The sequence below is a fragment of the Temnothorax americanus genome, unplaced genomic scaffold (genome assembly GCF_048541705.1).
Source record: "Temnothorax americanus isolate GAGA-0224 unplaced genomic scaffold, ASM4854170v1 Scaffold10, whole genome shotgun sequence".
In the NCBI taxonomy this organism is placed as follows: Eukaryota; Metazoa; Arthropoda; class Insecta; order Hymenoptera; family Formicidae; genus Temnothorax; species Temnothorax americanus.
In genome coordinates, this window is record NW_027509231.1 from 1,538,402 (window position 1) to 1,556,468 (window position 18,067).

The window sequence follows — 18,067 nt, forward strand, 5'->3', positions numbered from 1 at the left end:
TTCCGTACGAGAATTTGTTATAAGAATCAAAGATCACAAAATTATATCGACTTATAATTAAGGAAACAATATGTAAATACTGTATAAAGTAATTGTTTATTATGAATAATGTGGTATTAAGAATTTATTAGTGTAACGGGTCTCTTAAAGATGAATTTTTTACATTCCTACATTCAAAATTCCTACTTATTACTATATTTACACGAAATTTGCTGTCGCCCGAATCAAATTAAAAATAATTTTTGTGATATTTTAGATATTTCTAGTTCACTTTATGTACACCAATTACAAGGTAATCATTTAATATGAGAGACCAATACATATGCATGTCCCATTAAATATGAATCAACAGTTTGTCTCAGAGATCCTAAATAAGGATTTCTGAAATGAACCGTGGATAGAACTAGATAATACATAGAATAAATGTATATAATATATGACTATTTTTTAATAAAATGCATTGTTATAGAGATTAAACAGTAAAGTATGTTTATACATATATACGTAGTCATTGATGAATGCGTATTTTTATATATTTCAAGTAAAACTGGTAAATAAATGTATTTTACACAGGCCTGATATTTTCTTTCCCTTACCCTGACCAACTCGTTTCTAAAACAATGTTCTATAATAAATAAGTTAAAAGATAAGCGATAAAAGTGAATTTGCACTATACAAAATTGAAGCAGAAATTGAAATATTAACTCTTGTATTAAAACACGATATAAATTAACTGATATATATTTAAATAGACCGAATAATTATTTCGTTAATCATCTGCTTGCTTTTTCGGCTTAGCTGCTACTTCTGCGGCTGTAACCGCATTATCTAAAATAATTAATGATTCCGATATACTATTTATAACCGCGTTATACTTAGATAGCAGCTCGTGTACGTGAGCGCTCAGCTCTTTGGAATCCTTGTAAGCTTCGAGATACGACAGCGATATCTTGTTGAACGTGTTGTTCAACTCGGGCGCGTCTTTGATACGTTCTGACTCCAACACAGGCGCGAGTTCCTGCACTTTGGTTAACAACTTGTGATTCTCCAGGATCTCTGGTTCCATTGTCAACAACAACTGCGCTTTAGCACTCGCGGGCATATCAATCTCTTCGGAAGTAGGCTCCAAGTAGCCATTTAACTCCGGCAGACGCTTGATAACCGCGTTCGGTTTTTCCCTGCCTGACAATGCCGAGCTGATTAACGAGTTGACATCGGCGAGTCGGTCGACAACGGCGTTTGGCGGTGCTGGGTCGTCGACGCTCATCATTTTGCCAAGCCCGTACACTTGCTTCTCCAAATTGGCGATTCTGTCTTCTAGCAATTTGACGGCCGACATTTCACGGGCTAAAATACGAAAACAGACCATTGCCACGGACTGTCGTTGAAATACAGCAAGCAGGTGAGTCAGAAGAGAGTCGGAGATCTTCACTATCCTTAAAATTTACCTCTGCTGTTTGTGGAAGTAAAATTCTTCGGTGATCGATTAAATTTGTTTGAGAGAATAAATCGCATTAATTAGATCGTCTAATCACAGTATTTTAACCGTACAGCTGTTCTCAGTAAACTTTCAAACGGCGGAGGATGCAAAATACTTAATTTGCGGAAAATTTTTCTAAATTACACGGTAAAACGTCAGTATTTGAGACTCACATATCACCTACTTGTGTCGAGAGAAATCCACGTAAAAAACAATCCTCTCGATTAGAACGGTGAATTTGACAGAAGCGTTTGGAGGTTATCTTTAAGCCTGCGGGCGGCCGTTCTCTCGTCAAGTCGTCACTAGTCGGGCTAGGGAAAGAGCTTTCTGGTGACATTCGCGCGTTTCCCCGCCCCCTGGCCCTGGCCCCAAGCCACCCTAGCCCTAGACGATCAGAAAAGGCTTCTCTCTCTGCCCCGGGAGTTGGCCATCTACTCTCTCGCGTGCTCCGTGCCGCCACGCCGGCCAATCGCGCTCGAAGCAACCGTTAACCAGTTTCCGTTGTATGCGTGTTTGAACGATCTAGCGCACATTTGTCATCTGCGTGCCGTGAACCACGGAACCACTCCCGCGGCGTGTTAACCGTGTTTTCGCGATCCTCGGGTAAGTCGTGCGTGGAAGTCGCGGTGGCCGGGCCGCGACGGCTGGCCGTCGCGAGGTATACCCCGCCCGGACGCGGCGGACTAACCCCGGGCGTGCGGGGCGGTGGCGCGAGGCCGCCCCGGGAGAGCGGCGGTCTCGCGCGGGCCGGAATCGCGGGCGCACGGGGAATAAAGAATGCCGAATATGTCGACCGCGACAGTTTCGTACCCCCTTCCCCGCCCCTCCCCCCCAAAAAAAAGCGAATGGAATGCCGTCCGTCTCAGGATATCCTGGAGTTCGGTCGTCCGGACATCCCGCGGGACGGCGTTCCGAGACGCGACGGCGATTCCTGGCGTGCCGCACCGCCTCGGTTATTGCCCACGATCCCGCCCGCCGACTTCATTCATACCGGAGTCGCGGTGCAATCCCGCGGTTTTGTCCTTCCTCCGGTCCCGGTCGCCGGAGGCCGACAACAAATCGTGATAGCGAATCTCCCGATCTCGAAACTGATCAACGCGTTGCGTCTAACGCTCGCCGTCTTGTTATTGCGTCCCTCGGCATCGCCAAAATATCGCCAACGCTTGAGAAATTCTAATCTGTTATTCTGTACTTTTCAGTTAAAGCAAACGCAGCAGCAGCAGCAGCAGCAGCAGCAACATGGCTGTAAACGTGTACGCCACAAATATGACATCCGACAATCTAAGTCGTCACGACATGCTCGCGTGGGTAAATGACTGCCTGCAATCCTCGTTCACCAAGATCGAGGAGCTGTGCACCGGCGCGGTCTATTGTCAGTTCATGGACATGCTCTTCCCCGGCAGTGTACCCTTGAAAAGGGTCAAGTTCAAGACGAATCTGGAGCACGAATATATACAGAATTTCAAAATTCTCCAAGGTGGCTTCAAAAAGATGAACGTGGACAAGGTAAGGGCAAGCAGACTATTCTCTTCTCCCTCGCTATCTCTGATCAAATCGCTTTAAAGACGGTAAAATAATGTGTGGCAAGACACATTTATATCCATAAGAATAAAGATGATTTTTAGAGAAATATTAAAAGGTAAGCCGTTGCGTTACGCGCGATATAAACTGCGACGTTGCTTCAAGATCTAAAGAAAAAAAAATCGACATTGTGTCCCGCGTGTAATAGCGTAACTTTACGCAAGGCTGGATGAAAAATGATACGACCGTGGAAATGGTTCAGGTAATACCGGTGGACAAGCTGATAAAAGGGCGCTTTCAAGATAACTTTGAGTTTCTACAGTGGTTCAAAAAGTTTTTCGACGCAAATTACGATGGGCGTGAATATGACGCTTACGACGCGCGCGGCTGCATACCGCTAGGTTCCGGCGTGGACGGGACGCACACTTTGTCGAATCCTCAGTTGGTACCGTTGCCGCCGCAATCGAAACAGCCGCAAATCCAACAAAGACACATACAGCAACGTAACATCGTCCCGCGGCAGCAACAGGGTATATTGTTGCAGATCTCGATTTTACACGGTCGCTTCTAGCATGCTGTTGTGTTTTTTTTTTTTTTAGAGATATATTTCGATAGAATCATCCTACACGTGTACATGCACATGCACATGCAATTTATAATGCAATAGTATTGTATCTCGATTTGTTTCGATCATCACGTTACTTTTAGTCTATGTGCATAAACGTGTTACAAGCTATTTTCTTACAATGTTACATGCAAACACACATACTTCACGTGTTACACGCACTCTTCAATTTTTCACATCATAGAGATATGAAAATGTTTAACTCGAGGTTTAACTCGTCTAAATCGATCTGATCTATGGGAGATGTACTGAAATTTGTTGCATATATTTATATATAAATCTTTGATATGTATCGTTGAGATAATTTTCCCAAGTATACATAGATTAGGATGTTAAATGTTGCCTCCGCACTTATTCTGATTTACTGTTAGATTTACTGCAGAGCGCTAGGAAGAGTTCTAGAGCTGCTTATTTTTAATAGTGTGTCATAAAGTAATGTTATTTTCTAGTGTTTTTTAAAACCGGTTAATTTTTTAATATACAAGTTTATTCAAAATTCGTTTGTATTTAATTTTGTATTATTTTCTTTTGTTGCACACGTGTTCCACTCCTCCTTTGCAGATTGTGCCAATTGATAGGCTGGTGAAAGGCAGGTTCCAAGACAACTTTGAGTTTTTGCAATGGTTCAAGAAATTCTTTGATGCAAACTACTCGGGAGCGGAGCCGTATGATGCGCTTGCTATGCGAGGAGGGGAGCCTATGGGTAGTGGCGGAAGTAATGCACCTCGTGGTGGTTCTAACATGAAACGTGCTTCTCCACGTGACACAGTAAATTCAGCTAAACCGGCTCCTCGTACTACTGGTACATCATTTAATGACTTTACTTTTTGACATAAAGAAATTTGAGTTTTAACACCATTTAAAAAAAGAGAGTGAGATCTGATATTATAGAGAGAGATATATATATATAGCCTTTTTACAAGTACAATTTGAAACTTGTACGTTAACACAGATTTTGTACTAATCAATAATTGACAATGACTTGATTGCTTGATTATCCTTTGATCCGTTATAAAAATCTGGCTGACCTTACTGCAGCAGGCAAGGTAATGATTACAAAGTAAATATCAAGTCGGTAGGGAGATTAAACAGATCAAAAATTTATACTATAACTTTATAATCCGTGACATGAGAACTGAATTTACTTCCCCGTTGCTAAATGTTTCAACAGGAGTTTCAATTATGGGTTATTGCATAATATGTCCTCAATAACTTGAAATGAAATTTGCCTTTAGGTGAGGGACAACCATCTACCATGCGTGCAGATAGTACAAACACTTTAGGTGAAATTCAATATCTCTTTTTGTTTTTAACTGTAACTCTCGTCACTTATATTTTGCTTCTCTGGCTCCGTATATATTTTAAATACTGAGGTATATGAAGGAAAGTATAGAGTAAATTATGCGTGTGTGTTCCTAGTAGTTTCTGTATTCACTGATTACAATGTCTGAGTGGTAACTTCATTAATACTGACTATCGCAGTACATGAGAACATAATTAAGACAGGCAAAATTTCAGTGAACACATAATTATGAGAACGAGATATGTAGTCACAATATATTGTTCCCTCACTCTGATGCAAGTATTATAGCTTCCACTAATTTATGATAATCGTCTGTATCAACATTAGTCTATAATCGCTATCAAAATTTGTCAATACACATTATTCTACAAGTTAATACGTAATATGAGAACCTATCATTTTTTTTATTTCTTAGGAACACGCAAAGATTTCATTTATATATATAAATATTTCCATAATATACATTTCCCCAATTTGTTATGATTGTAAAATACACATATTGTGCATGATTTTGAACCATATTTCTGCATGCATTGTTTTGCTTGTCGCAAAATAGCTTTTATATTTACATGTTTAGGTAGCTTTGTTAATTTCTACACAAGTTACAAATTATTCTAATTTATATTGAAGAAGTATACATAATTACTTAATGATTTTAACATGATATTTTAAAGCATTATATATTTCTTTTATCTAGTAAATAAAGTTCAGCCGCCGTACCGTGCGCCACCCAAAACCACAGTCGGCAACCGTGGCGATAACGGAAAAATTGAGGAACTTAGTGCACAGGTATTATACATACATTTTATTCAGTAGATATTTATGGCAATAAATGTTTTTTTCTATGTATTATCTCTTAATAAAAATTAATGCAATGTTTCAGTTGGTTGAACTGAAAATGTCAGTCGAAGGTCTGGAAAAGGAGAGAGATTTCTACTTCGGAAAATTACGTGACATAGAAGTCATGTGCCAAGATTGCGACAACGGCGGCGATCCACCACCTATTATACAGAAAATTTTAGAAGTCCTTTATGCAACAGAGGTAATTTTTATTTATATAATAAGTTTGCAGTTCTTTTTTTTTTTCCTTCGGATAAATGCCTCAAGTAATATCTCTATCTTTTCTTTTCAGGATGGTTTTGCGCCACCCGAAGAATTGGAAGGCGACGGACTTGCGCCCGACGACGAGGAGGAATATTAACCTTTTTTATTTACCGATGTAATCGAAATGAACGACAGCAAATTATCCAAGTGCGTTTCAGTTTACCATGCCTGTGAGCCAGTATCACTATCCCTTGCATAATTATTATATAAGCTATTTTACATGAGCAAATTCAACAGTTTTAACGCCGATTGTGCATACGTTTTGTTAATAAAGTTCACCGAAATCATTAAGATTCGCACTATATTAGAATAGATTTAAGTTGAGTAGTGCACTTGAATAACTTGTTCTTTATTGGCCGTTGACGAAAGGAGAGAAATGATGGAAATTAGAAGAAGAAAATCAACTAGTGATCCATCACAAATTATTACAATTCCTTATAGCGTTAAAATGGTAGAGTTCCGAAGACCAATGGCTCTCGAATTGCCTCGACAATTTATGGATACCGATACCTATCAATGTTATCTACATCCGTACTGTTACGTAGCGAGTTACGTTAACTACACTTTTTTTAAATGCGTGAGTGTTTTGTTTGTAATTGTATTAAGTTTGTATCGATAATGAATCACGAAGCTCCCGTCAACAATTTTGTATTCTTAAATCTATTTGTAGTCATCTAAAATATTAATCCTACTGAGAAGCTCGGTCGAAAGCCGCTCATATCTGTTTCCACTCGTTTTCTATGTGCAATATGCCCGATGCACTCATGGTTTCGTGTGAAGTAAGTTTTCATTGTCAGCGAGATATAATTTGGATACATAATGTTAAGATTCAATTCCGCTTTGACATTCTATCTGCGTCTTACCAACATAGAAGCTGCTACACAACATATTCGTAGAGACACAAACCAAACATGCATAGCATCAAGATATTTTGATTTCAATAAATTAGACAGTGTGCGCTTCGTGAAGGCAGATTGCGAGACAAAATGATACGCTTATACACTCGATTATTGAATTACAAAGATGTGAAAGACTAAAGTTAGACTAAAAGTTATATTGAAAGATTCATCTATTAATGTTTATCCCGTACAAATCGATTTTAGAAAATAAATGATTATGTTTGCATCTCCATGACAGTCTCTCGGGATATAATGGCCTTAAAACGCGGTGAATTTGAGGTAAAAATACTCAGAATCGCACGAGTAAATGCGAATTGTTTCTTAAATTATATTGTAGGAATACCGTCGATTGCGACACTATATTTCACTTTCGTAAAAAAAAAAAAAAAAAGTTTGTAAAATTATACGTTCCGAGAGCAGACGAGTGAGAGGGACAACGAGCGAAAGGATTACGGCATGTAGACGTTTTGTGAACGCTTACGTGTTTCGGCATGTTGTGTGCTTTCAATATTATTAATTTCGACTGTCGAGATCAACATTGATTGTAGATGCGTCATAATCGAATTAATTTAAGCGAAAAGCGTCAATCATCGTGAAATAATTGTCTAGGATGTAATTTACACTACGTGCTGCGTCTTTAAGTTCCAGCGAAGAAGAAGGATACAGTTCGGCTTGCGCTCTTTTTTCATTGCTCTGCATGCGCGCATATGTACTTCAAAATTTAAAATTTTAATGCCGATATAATAAACGTTTAATAAAATCGACTAAAATGCGAATTATTTTTGAATCCTCGTATGTAACGAAATACTTTATGCAAGGGCGATAATATCTTTAATTACTTTATGCAAGATTGATAATATTTTAAATTATAGTCTTTTAATTTAAATTCACGAGAAAAGAAAGATAGAGAGAGAGAGAGAGAGAGAGAAGTTTTGAATATATAAAGTTAAATTACAATCGTGTAAATTATAGTAGAATTAAATAAAACCGTATAAAAAAAGCAAAGTTATCTATCAAATAAATTATCCGCTGTAAAAAATTAATTTTGATGAGCACTGTGTAAATGACGCAACATTTTTTCATATATTATTGCAAGATGTATATTAAGAGTGCAAAGTAGATATGTTAATGAAGATAAACGATGCGATTGTAAATCTCGTTAATGTGCGCTTCAAAGATTTATAAATAGTACTTGAAGAATTAAAAAAATATCTCAGTATGAATATATTTTAAGTAAATATATAATTAATCACCCGAAACATTTCTGTGATACTTTTCTGTCAGTAAATTGAGTTTAATTTTTTTAAGCTGCTTGCGACAGATGATGCGTTGCTTCGAAATATTTTGTTAGAAATGTATGTTGCGTGACGCATTTCTATTAACTAGCTCGCATGCGATCTAGCGCGAAGAAATACATCGCCGCGTTTCACAGGCCTGATTCTCTTCTCGGGACCCCAAAAATCGCTGCGGACTCTTACATATTATGTAAAAGGCGCCGCTTACACGCTCTCGATCGTTGTTACGTTACTGTCCGTGAAACTTCTGCTTTCCCAGTTCGCGCTCAACATCCACGCAGTCACGAAAGTGTCGGCTCCGTTCGCGCGTGATTGAGTACTCATCAAGAGTACAGCTAGCGACCGCAAAGGACACCGTTCTAGGACGTTACGGCACGTGATTGCGACGAAGATTACAGTCAGTAGCAGTAGCAGCGATAGTTCTCTATCCAGTCTTTGTATTCGCAACGAGAGGTAATTCAAGTTAAAGTTTAAAGACAGGCAGGCTGCAAAAATCATGCTTCGTATACCGAAGAAGCTTATCAATAACTGGTGGAAAAATTCTCTATTATTCTGCGCTTTAAACAGATTATGATGTTATTCGATGTATTAAGAAAGATTATATCTACCAATTTTTATAAAACTGAAAGAGTCGATTGTTTAATAAGACTTTCTGTGATTTGTAGATAAATAGCATCGCGAAATTAACTGGAAATTTATGTATTGAACAGTGATATGATGCTATTTCAAAGTCTGTCCTTTCTGACCCGAACATTATTCTAAACACTCGTATTGAATTATCTAGTAGAGTCAACAGTGTGTTGGATTTTGACAAATAATGATGTGTTTCGACACGAATTCCAGCGCTAGTTAATTTATCGACGAAGAAGAGATAAACGATTTGCAGTCACGATTAATTATTATTTTTACTATTTATGCCGTAGTAATTTCTCTCAGATAATTATTGCGTTTGCAAGAAAATTCATCACTGTTGTTGGTGATCAAATAACATAATTGCAAATATAATAAGAGAATGCCTTAGAAGACACTTACAAGTAATTCACTACCTGAATAATTTTTACGTAATTTTTTCCTCTAAAAATACGCAATTTAGTAACGTTAGATACACTTTGAACAATAATAACCAATTATGCTATTATATATAATTTATGCAATCGGCGGCTCGATCTGTTCAAAGCGGTTGAAATAATACAGCTGAAAGATTTCACATTCTCCTGGATTACTCGCGCGTGTGTACAGACAACCACGCTCACTGTGTGTGTTCAACGGAAAAAAAATTATTTCTTTTATATTGTGCCGATAGGCGGCACAAGATTTGACGGTCAAGAGGACCTGCTACACGAATCAAACAAAAACACGATAAAAGCAGAAAAAGACAAACATCGTAACGACGAGTAACTCCGTTATCGTAGTCACGATGTAAACGAGTGAGTAAGAGAATAGTTAGATTTTTACTAGACATCGCACAGACATAAGTCTTAATTATCACTCGGCATGTGTAATGTAAACTGTTGCCTAAGATGTTATTTGACCATGGACTTCCGAAGTCAAGGAAAGTACAACCGAATAAAATTTCACGGATACTATGTATAAGATGTCATGTTATTAATCTCGTGTCTCCAATTTGTAAACTTTGCTCTCAGATCATATCTTGGAACATTAAATATTTAGAGCGAATACAAGTTTTAATTGCGTCAATCTGTTAATAATATCGACACTTCGCTAATTTAAAGTTCAAGTTATGTTACAACACATCGACTGTGATTAAAAAGTCTAACTATTAATCAATCCGTTAAATTATTACATGCCCATTAGTCAATATATTAAATTATTATACATAATATTCCATTTGTCGGTCCATTTTATGTAATTAATTTCATGATAAACTCAATATTGGGATTCAGAACAAATTAAAATTATACAATTAAATAAACATTTTGTTTGTTTTAACGTACACGTAACTTCCTAAATGTTTTCACCATTCATTGCGACAAATTATTTTATAATGCCCTATCAATATCGTTGAGTCATTCATTTGACTTGCGAGAGGAAAACTACATTTGTCATTATCGGTTAAATTAAAAAATGTTATATACGAGAAAAATGTCGTTGATAAAGCTTAGTCAGTATACCTACATTATTTTTACTTGTATATCATTTGCACTTGTATATCACGCACGTGGCACTTTTCTGGCGAGGATTTTTAAGTTGACGTGCTCAATTTTATAAAATCGAGATAGATTAAATTGCATCAGCATATCTCGTGGACATTTAGCGAAGATCGTCTTCGTCTGTAAGTTTACAACAAATTCTATCCCATCTGTAAATAAATCGGCACGTATACATAAATTTATCCGACGATTAAAATGACATGCTTTAAAATTGCAAGCATTAAAATAACTTGAGTCTCAACTTAATTATTCTTAAGTATATTCTTTTGCGGTGATTTGTAATACATTTGGAAATTAAAAATCGATTTTGTTTTGATGAAATCATAAGAATTGCTGGAAATATAAATCACTGCAGTTTAACATATATAGGTATATATATGAATGCTCCAAGAGAAACTGCGCGGTATAGATTTAAAATGCCGCGTGATAAAATCTATAAAACATAACTTCTGGATATTTTTCGGCGATCTAAATTAGTCTGTCAGTGATCGAGTGCATATTATGTTTTAGCGACGAAAATACGCCGTTATTGGAATTTCTTTTGGCGTTCCGCCCTGATAAGCCGAGGTCGTGCCTTCCTGATAATAATATTATCACCGTCGCTTTCTTCATTGTCTATTTTGCATTTCTGAGTCATTAGGACTTAACTTGAGTCATTAAGACTTAATGAGGGAAAATTTTATTCATGTCCTCTGATCGTGGACTATCAGCGGATCATCAACGTACTGTCTCCGTATAAACATTACTCGGATCCATTGCGATCCATTGTCACGCGAGCATTCACATTTTACGGAAAATCTTCACATCTGAATCTTATTAAACATTCGCTTATAGTTGATGGAAAACAAACGATATATATCATCAGAAATGATTGAATCAACGCTATTATCAACAATCTCTGAATAACTATACATTTTCCATAAAATAAAAATACACTTATAATAAAAAAAAGCGCTCTGTCGCCTTAGAATTAAATTAATAATTAACGCGAACAAGCCGATTTACGCTGGCTCAAATATCTTTCTAGGTGTTGATTTACTTCCGACATAAACATGGCCATGGCAAGTTCGTCAAAGACAGTAAGCATTCGAAAATTATATTCTGTAGAAATATATCTCGGTGAACGAGCAAATTATATTGTTCACTCGTGTCGTTAGGCAGTCGACGAGGCACCGCAAGAGAATTGTATTTGGATTGAAATGAGATTGCTGCAGTCAATCGTGGTGCAAAGCAGATTGGGCCAAACAGCGCTAAAACTTATGGATAATTTCCTGTGGGTTGTAGAGAAGTGTGCGGAATGGAGTCTACCTAGGCAGGAAGTCAGAGGAGGTACGAATGGTTTTAACGACAAAAAATAGTTTTCTCGGTGACCGAGCTTGATCGTTATTTCAGACGAGAACCGGAAAGACTCGGGAAAACCGGAACTCGTGAGACCGTTGCCATGGCTCTTGTTCTTGCCGAGCTTGGTGCTGCTGCGGGTGATCAGAGCAACACTGAATATAGGTGGTTACATATTGGGTTACCCTGAAATCACGCCGAGCAGAATGGTACGTTCATCTTTACATAAATTACCACATTTAACATTAACGTGTTAACATTGTCCTGTTAGTTAAAAAAAAAAATAAAGATCGGCGGAAACAAGCTTTATATCACGTTGATTTTTCCATTATAAAACGCGAGCAGTTTTAGAATTCGTTAAGTGTTTATTTTATTTGCGCATTCTTCCAACTCGTTCTAATCCTCTTTTATAATCCTCTCATTGCAATTCACTTTTTCGGCAGGTAAAATTCGTGCAGATATGTCGCAGGTATCTAAACAAAGGAATGAACAAAGGAACGAAAGAGAGGTATGAGACGAAGGTAAGACGCGCGTTTTGTTTGTCAGTGAAATGTAGCGAATGCAACGACTGCAGAAAGATAATAAAATTAGCACGATAATAGTCTCGATGGTGGGTGTAGGACAAGAGATCGTCAATCAACGAGGCTAAGAAGGCTCTGATCAAGTCCATTCGGCTGACTTTGTCGAGCTTATCCTGCCTGGATGCGTCCAAACCTTCTCTGTCACCACCGCCCACCAAAATTCACGTTGGTAGCGTCCTCGATCCCGATCCAGTAAGTATAGAACGCATTCGTTATTGATCTTACACTTGATATAAATGTAAATCACGTATATGTTTAATTGCATTTTTTTAATTGTATAATTATCTAAAAATATCGTGATCTATTCTTTCTCCGAGTATTTCGAGTGCTCTCTTGTTGGCATGTATTTTGTGTTTCTAAATGTTTAGTCTACAGATTAGTATCTTTCGGCGGATTCATCTGTGCGTATCTATTATTAAAAATCTCGAGAGACAAATATCTAAGATAATCGTAAATGTGAATTTATGTAGTATTCGTTGAAAGTTGAAACTCTGTTTTAAGAATTATCTTCGCTATATTGAAACTAATAAAATATTCGATTCAAGGTAACGACATTAGAAGAAAAATCAGTGACGGAATCGACGGAGTCTACAGCAAAATTAAAAGACTCGTCGAGCGAATCGGAGAAAGAGGAGACTCTGAATGAGAAGATCGAGCGACTTGCTTTGGAGAATAGCGAGGACGATGAGGATTTCGATGTGAGTGACCAAGAAGTATCATGTCATCTGATATTCATTTTCTCGTCCTGGACGCTTATATCATTAAATTCGTAGTCGATTCAAGCGGAGTTTCACGTTTACAATTAATTTGCGGATTCGAAGAAAACTCTGTGACTTAATTGACCCTTCTGCGACAGATAGCCCGCAGCTGCTTCGACGATACGCCGCGCTCGCTTCATTTATATTTTTAGTTCCAATGTTGCACATGTGTGTGCTTTTGCACGATAGGGAATATTTATCTGGCCACGTTTTCGCTATCTTTTCAGCCGGCCAAATGCGGCTTTTCGAGCGACACGAGCAGCGATGAGAACATCAGCGACGAGAACAGCGACGACGACAAGGTGTCTGAGACTGAGGTTAACGACGTCGTGGAAGACGCTAAATTGTTCCGGAAAAACATCAAAACCAATATCGAGCGGTTTCTGAATGCCGAGCAGACTTCCGCACCAGCTCCCCAGGAAGAAACCGTCGAGCTGGATTGCGAGAAGGTAAACACCTCGAAAAATGCCCTTTAGGATTGTCTTTATGAAGAATGAGGAATAAAAGAAGTCGCCACACGTGCATGGCTGCCTCGCGTTTACTCGAGATTTACTCTCTAAACGAGCAAGCGCATACACAATACACAAGCGAAGTAGACGCGCGATACCTTTGCGTTAATAAATTCTTTAATAAATTCTGCCGTACTGTATTTCAGCTTTCCGTCAAACAGAACGAAACGCTAATAACACAACGCAACGAAAGCAATTAAAAACAGCAAAATTTTATATCCTTGTATATATTTATATGAAATATGTCACTACGCGAATTTTTCGCGCGATACGATAGCGGAACGGAATCGACGTCGGTATCGAGGAACGTTGACGGTACTTTAGGATCGATTCTTTACGCAATAAGTAAATGTTCAACGAGCTTGTTCAACGTATTTAGAGATCGTCGGCCAAGAAGAGCCGCGATAAGGTAGAAGAGCGCCTCGCGATTTCGCAGTGTATCGACTCGCCCGAGTGTTATACGCCCGACAGATCCAGTCAGGAAGGCGAACCGACCTTCTACTCGCCGATCAGCTCGGACAGCGACGCGCCGAAGGAATCCTCGATCGCCGAACGTAAGTGATTCTCAACGCGTTTTGCATCTTCTGTGGCTGCGATCTCTCGACCTGGCTCTCGAGCTGGATTTTCGCTATATTACAATCCGCTTACACGCGCTTGTGCATTCGCTGCATGTGCATTTGCTTTCGTTTACGTCGCCCTGAATTTCCATTTGCTCGCATTGTTGAAATTGCTTTCTAACTTCTGATCAAGTATCATTCAATAGCTTTAAGGATATGCGACGAATATATGTGCATTGAATTGTTGCGTCAATGGGTTCGTATTCGTATTAATATTACTAATGGTCGTTAACATTATTAACGATTAAAACATGTAAACATCTGCAATCTACGAGGCTACTTATTTTACACGTGTTATTATATTTACGATATATGCGATATTAATTTATACACAATATTATTTTAGATATTGTTTTATATACAATATTTTTTTTATATATGCGGTTATACTCAATAAGAGTTTTCATTGAAAAAAAAATGATAACTCTTGTTACTAAATTATTTAAATTATTTAAATTATTTTTTTTATTCGTTTCCTGGACATAGACGATCGTGAAATATAACAGCAGTAAATCAATCAAGGAAATAACTCAATTCTACGTTTGTGTTAAAGGTATATTTTGAACGTTTTTGGCTCTAGAAAGTATAATACTATTTTCCCGCATCATGCAAAATGCTACTGGACCCTACGTCGATTGTATTTATTTAATCGATCGTTTACTGCAAATTACTTAGAGAAATTTAAATAATTATAAATAAAATGGATATAATGTAATTACAATTAATTAGAATTTTGTACAAAATATATATCGCTAGCACCAACAAAAACATTGTAATTATATAATAAGAGAAAACAAGATCGCTATGAGTGCTATGATACACAATAATTGTAATTATATATTTCGATACAAAAATTTTGCCGGTCTTTAGTGCATAATCGTGCATATGTACATCTTAATACGACTTTCTAATTTTGTCATTTGTAATTGTTGCTACTTTTTCATGAGTGAAATTGTTCTCCTCTTTACATTGAATTCGTTCGTGTTGGTAAACGTATTATTTAAGATATCTCCAGAAGAAAGAATCCTTTAAAATTAAATCTAGCAATCTTGTTATTCAATTAATTAGATCATCGAATGTCGAATTCATCGATTCCGCGATTACGTTTTATTTAGTACGTTTTGGATTTCGCTTGTAACGTAAAAAGGTGCTCCATCATGTTGAGACCGTAAATAAAAATCGATAAACAAAATCTCCTCTTTCATTTTATAATATTCCTATGCAATATTTAATCCATTTGAGATAATCCTATGACATTAGTGATTAGACGTTACGTCGTCCTGCTATAGTAATACGCGCACATTTTGCGTTCGTGTAATATTTTTAAGCTTTGAATATCTATCTTTATGCATGATGGCATCAATGAGTTTATAGTAAGACTGCTGGGAAGAACTAATGGCCGGAAAACTCGGTGTTGATCACCGGTAACCATCGCAGTGATAAATATTATATATATATATCGCATATAATCGTATATTAAATAAATAAAATCAATTACATCCAAATTATTAATTGTTTAGAATGCACCACAAGAAAGAGTTTAAAAACAAGCGAGTTTATCAATGGCGAAGCACGTTTCATCTCAGCATCAATGATTTCAGGTACATCAAAACGCACTTGCATACGTCGCGTTGGTTCGTTTTTCGTAGCTATGTCGTCAAACTTATTTAGATCGCATGTGAATCTACTCGTCTCAACAAACCGACATATATAATATATTTTTTTTTTACAGAATCGAAATCACCCGGAGAAACTATTAATGGTGCAGTGATGCAAAAGCGCAGTACAAACGTGAGTAAATGTCATAAAGGTAAGCGCACGAGTCACGGCAACCGTAAAAAAAAATAATCAATTAACAAAAGCAAAACAAAAAAGAGAGATAGAGAATGAGAGGGAGGAAGGGAGGGAAGAAACGAAAGCTTCCTTTTGAGACAAAAGATCATTATCGGTGATACAATATCACGCCTGTATCGAACGTCATTGACAGTTACGCAATTGTCGAAGATTAAACATGATTTCGAACGAAAGATATTTGTCCGTCGCGCAGTCGTCAAGATATAACAAAGATATCAGGATATCAAGACACATATCCGAATAAAAATCGAGATTGTAAAAGACCTCCGTCGTAGTCGCTTATCAATTATATTATTCTGAAAAATTATTTGACGAATTAAAATGTTTACAGATGTTTCGTCAAATTTTTAACACTTGCGTTTCTTTCTGGAAGATTTTGTCCGAACTGTCCAAAGTATAACTGCATGGTCCAAAGTACGTCGTCAATATCGCGCATTTTCACTTGAGCGCAATCATGCTTCTTTCTATAATAATGAAATTATAATTTGCATGATGTGACAGAAGAAAAATTAATCCGTACGCTATTTCTGAATCGCTCTACATCACTTTTACTCCAAAAAGACACTTATCATCGGGATATGATTCCAGATTGATTAATTTGATTATCGTCGATTCGCAACTTCAAAGTGTGCGTAGGGTGATTCCTCATTTAGACAGTCAATCTTTTTCCTGAATCCGGTTCAGCGATAAGCTTTACGATGGAAACTTTGTAGAGAAGCCGACAAGCGGATGTAACTGCATCTAAATCACGACGGTACGTTCAAAGTACGCGGGCAGTATCGTATTTAGACGAAACATCGTGTCTGTCTCGACAATTACGTAATTGTGATCATAAATTGTATTATGTTGTTTCTTCGATATACGGTAGTGCAAAACGCAGCGCGTGCGAAAATATGGCTAAAGTTTGCGTGTTATCTCCGGAACGCTGTTGAACTGATTCTTTTTGGATATAAATAAGTGAGTATATTATATACTCACTTATTTATATGTATAATAACATCTGTAGCAACGATTATTATGTCTTATAATATAAGTCGATAATATAGGTCGATATATATTGGTATCAGCAAAAATTCAATTTTTATCGACGCGCATTTTTGTGTCTTGCATAATATGCAAACTTTAGATTTCTTCTTTATACTATTATAACATAAATACTATACGTTAAGGTAGATGTAGAAAACGCTTCTAAATCTATTTTGTTACGCAAAGCAAAATAAGAAAATTCATAGTACTTTTACACACTAGTTAATGCATTATCACCTAACATTTTAAATTTAGCCTTTAATTTAAGTTATAATTATAAATGTTTTTTTTGCGATATAATATAAGTATTTATCGCCATCGTTCACATTCCTTTTTAGAACAATCGCATTTCTCAATCGATGATGATCACATGTGGAAAAGCAAAATAATTCCTATTAGTACGCTTATTCATTCTCTGATACATTATTCCGTAATTTTGAGTCTGTAATTTTAATTATTTTTATTCTGATCAACAAAATGCAAAATATGCGCGAAGATCAATAGCGATGTAATGTATAATTCTTATATCTGTAACCCTCTAATTGATATATTATAATGAATTATGATAATTCTTCCTTTTTCTCGTAATTGTATAATAATATTTAACAAAAATCGTTTTATATTGTTATTATTAAATGTAGATATATTAAATGTAGATACTGTTGATTTTACAATAATAAATTATTTAACCGTACGAACACGCTACTTGTTGATTATTGAACGATTATTTCATTATTATATCAACTAATTATAAGAGTCACAATATGCATCGGCAACCGATGATAAAATACTTTAAATCAATACCGGGCAAAAATGATTGATAGCTCGTTACGACCCCTTATCTTCCGAGACACAAATTTTTGCGTCGCTCGAAATTATATCAATCTTTTACACGCTTATACGGCGCTCGCAATTTCTTTACCCCGCACCTTTCCATAAAATTATTAGAGATACCGCGAGCGCGTCCATTTTTGCGATGCGCAACA

At 36.9% G+C, this 18,067-nt stretch overlaps 3 protein-coding genes across 14 annotated transcripts; 2 read left to right on the forward strand and 1 right to left on the reverse strand.

Annotated features, from left to right (window-relative positions):
• Positions 1 to 106: 106 nt before the first annotated feature.
• Positions 107 to 1,840, reverse strand: LOC143901519 (dynactin subunit 3). Of its 4 annotated transcripts, none has more exons than XM_077413896.1 (3): positions 1,665 to 1,840; positions 1,449 to 1,473; positions 107 to 1,347 (listed from the first exon to the last, which is right to left on the reverse strand). In XM_077413896.1, exons 1-3 carry the CDS (start codon positions 1,815 to 1,817, stop codon positions 770 to 772), a joined length of 756 nt encoding a protein of 251 aa, XP_077270022.1. In that variant the 5' UTR covers positions 1,818 to 1,840; the 3' UTR covers positions 107 to 769. The 4 variants fall into 4 exon arrangements, with proteins under 4 accessions (XP_077270022.1, XP_077270049.1, XP_077270028.1 ...); XM_077413923.1 differs by having other exon boundaries at positions 1,654 to 1,795; XM_077413902.1 differs by lacking the exon at positions 1,449 to 1,473 and having other exon boundaries at positions 1,654 to 1,804.
• Eb1 (microtubule-associated protein RP/EB family member 1) lies at positions 1,384 to 7,336 on the forward strand. Of its 6 annotated transcripts, none has more exons than XM_077413851.1 (7): positions 1,384 to 1,402; positions 2,680 to 2,986; positions 4,188 to 4,428; positions 4,862 to 4,909; positions 5,627 to 5,718; positions 5,813 to 5,971; positions 6,062 to 7,336. In XM_077413851.1, exons 2-7 carry the CDS (start codon positions 2,720 to 2,722, stop codon positions 6,128 to 6,130), a joined length of 876 nt encoding a protein of 291 aa, XP_077269977.1. In that variant the 5' UTR covers positions 1,384 to 1,402; positions 2,680 to 2,719; the 3' UTR covers positions 6,131 to 7,336. The 6 variants fall into 6 exon arrangements, with proteins under 6 accessions (XP_077269977.1, XP_077269960.1, XP_077269984.1 ...); XM_077413834.1 differs by lacking the exon at positions 1,384 to 1,402 and adding an exon at positions 1,946 to 2,083; XM_077413838.1 differs by lacking the exon at positions 1,384 to 1,402 and adding an exon at positions 1,974 to 2,083 and having other exon boundaries at positions 2,686 to 2,986.
• A 518-nt stretch (positions 7,337 to 7,854) lies between these two features.
• Positions 7,855 to 17,775, forward strand: LOC143901459 (uncharacterized). Of its 4 annotated transcripts, XM_077413809.1 has the most exons (12): positions 7,855 to 8,680; positions 9,531 to 9,654; positions 11,426 to 11,477; positions 11,556 to 11,727; positions 11,791 to 11,945; positions 12,180 to 12,257; positions 12,357 to 12,509; positions 12,863 to 13,015; positions 13,303 to 13,524; positions 13,964 to 14,138; positions 15,722 to 15,802; positions 15,934 to 17,775. In XM_077413809.1, the coding sequence occupies exons 3-12, from the start codon at positions 11,451 to 11,453 to the stop codon at positions 16,047 to 16,049; spliced, it is 1,332 nt and encodes a 443-aa protein (XP_077269935.1). In that variant the 5' UTR covers positions 7,855 to 8,680; positions 9,531 to 9,654; positions 11,426 to 11,450; the 3' UTR covers positions 16,050 to 17,775. The 4 variants fall into 4 exon arrangements, with proteins under 4 accessions (XP_077269935.1, XP_077269924.1, XP_077269954.1 ...); XM_077413798.1 differs by lacking the exon at positions 9,531 to 9,654; XM_077413819.1 differs by lacking the exons at positions 7,855 to 8,680; positions 9,531 to 9,654 and adding an exon at positions 10,476 to 10,520.
• Positions 17,776 to 18,067: the final 292 nt, after the last annotated feature.

Excerpts from the sequence above, each read along its gene's own strand:
- Eb1 (XM_077413851.1), top strand. The coding sequence starts at position 2,720 with ATGGCTGTAAACGTGTACGCCACAAATATGACATCCGACAATCTAAGT. Across the intron at positions 2,987-4,187 it reads AAAAGATGAACGTGGACAAG|ATTGTGCCAATTGATAGGCT; the intron begins GTAAGGGCAAGC and ends CCTCCTTTGCAG. Across the intron at positions 5,719-5,812 it reads TTGAGGAACTTAGTGCACAG|TTGGTTGAACTGAAAATGTC; the intron begins GTATTATACATA and ends GCAATGTTTCAG.
- LOC143901459 (XM_077413809.1), top strand. The coding sequence starts at position 11,451 with ATGGCCATGGCAAGTTCGTCAAAGACA. Across the intron at positions 11,478-11,555 it reads TGGCAAGTTCGTCAAAGACA|GCAGTCGACGAGGCACCGCA; the intron begins GTAAGCATTCGA and ends TCGTGTCGTTAG. Across the intron at positions 13,525-13,963 it reads TCGAGCTGGATTGCGAGAAG|AGATCGTCGGCCAAGAAGAG; the intron begins GTAAACACCTCG and ends CAACGTATTTAG.
- LOC143901519 (XM_077413896.1), bottom strand. The coding sequence starts at position 1,817 with ATGTCACCAGAAAGCTCTTTCCCTAGCCCGACTAGTGACGACTTGACG. Across the intron at positions 1,474-1,664 it reads GTGGATTTCTCTCGACACAA|AATTTTACTTCCACAAACAG; the intron begins GTAGGTGATATG and ends CGATCACCGAAG. Across the intron at positions 1,348-1,448 it reads TACTTCCACAAACAGCAGAG|CCCGTGAAATGTCGGCCGTC; the intron begins GTAAATTTTAAG and ends TTCGTATTTTAG.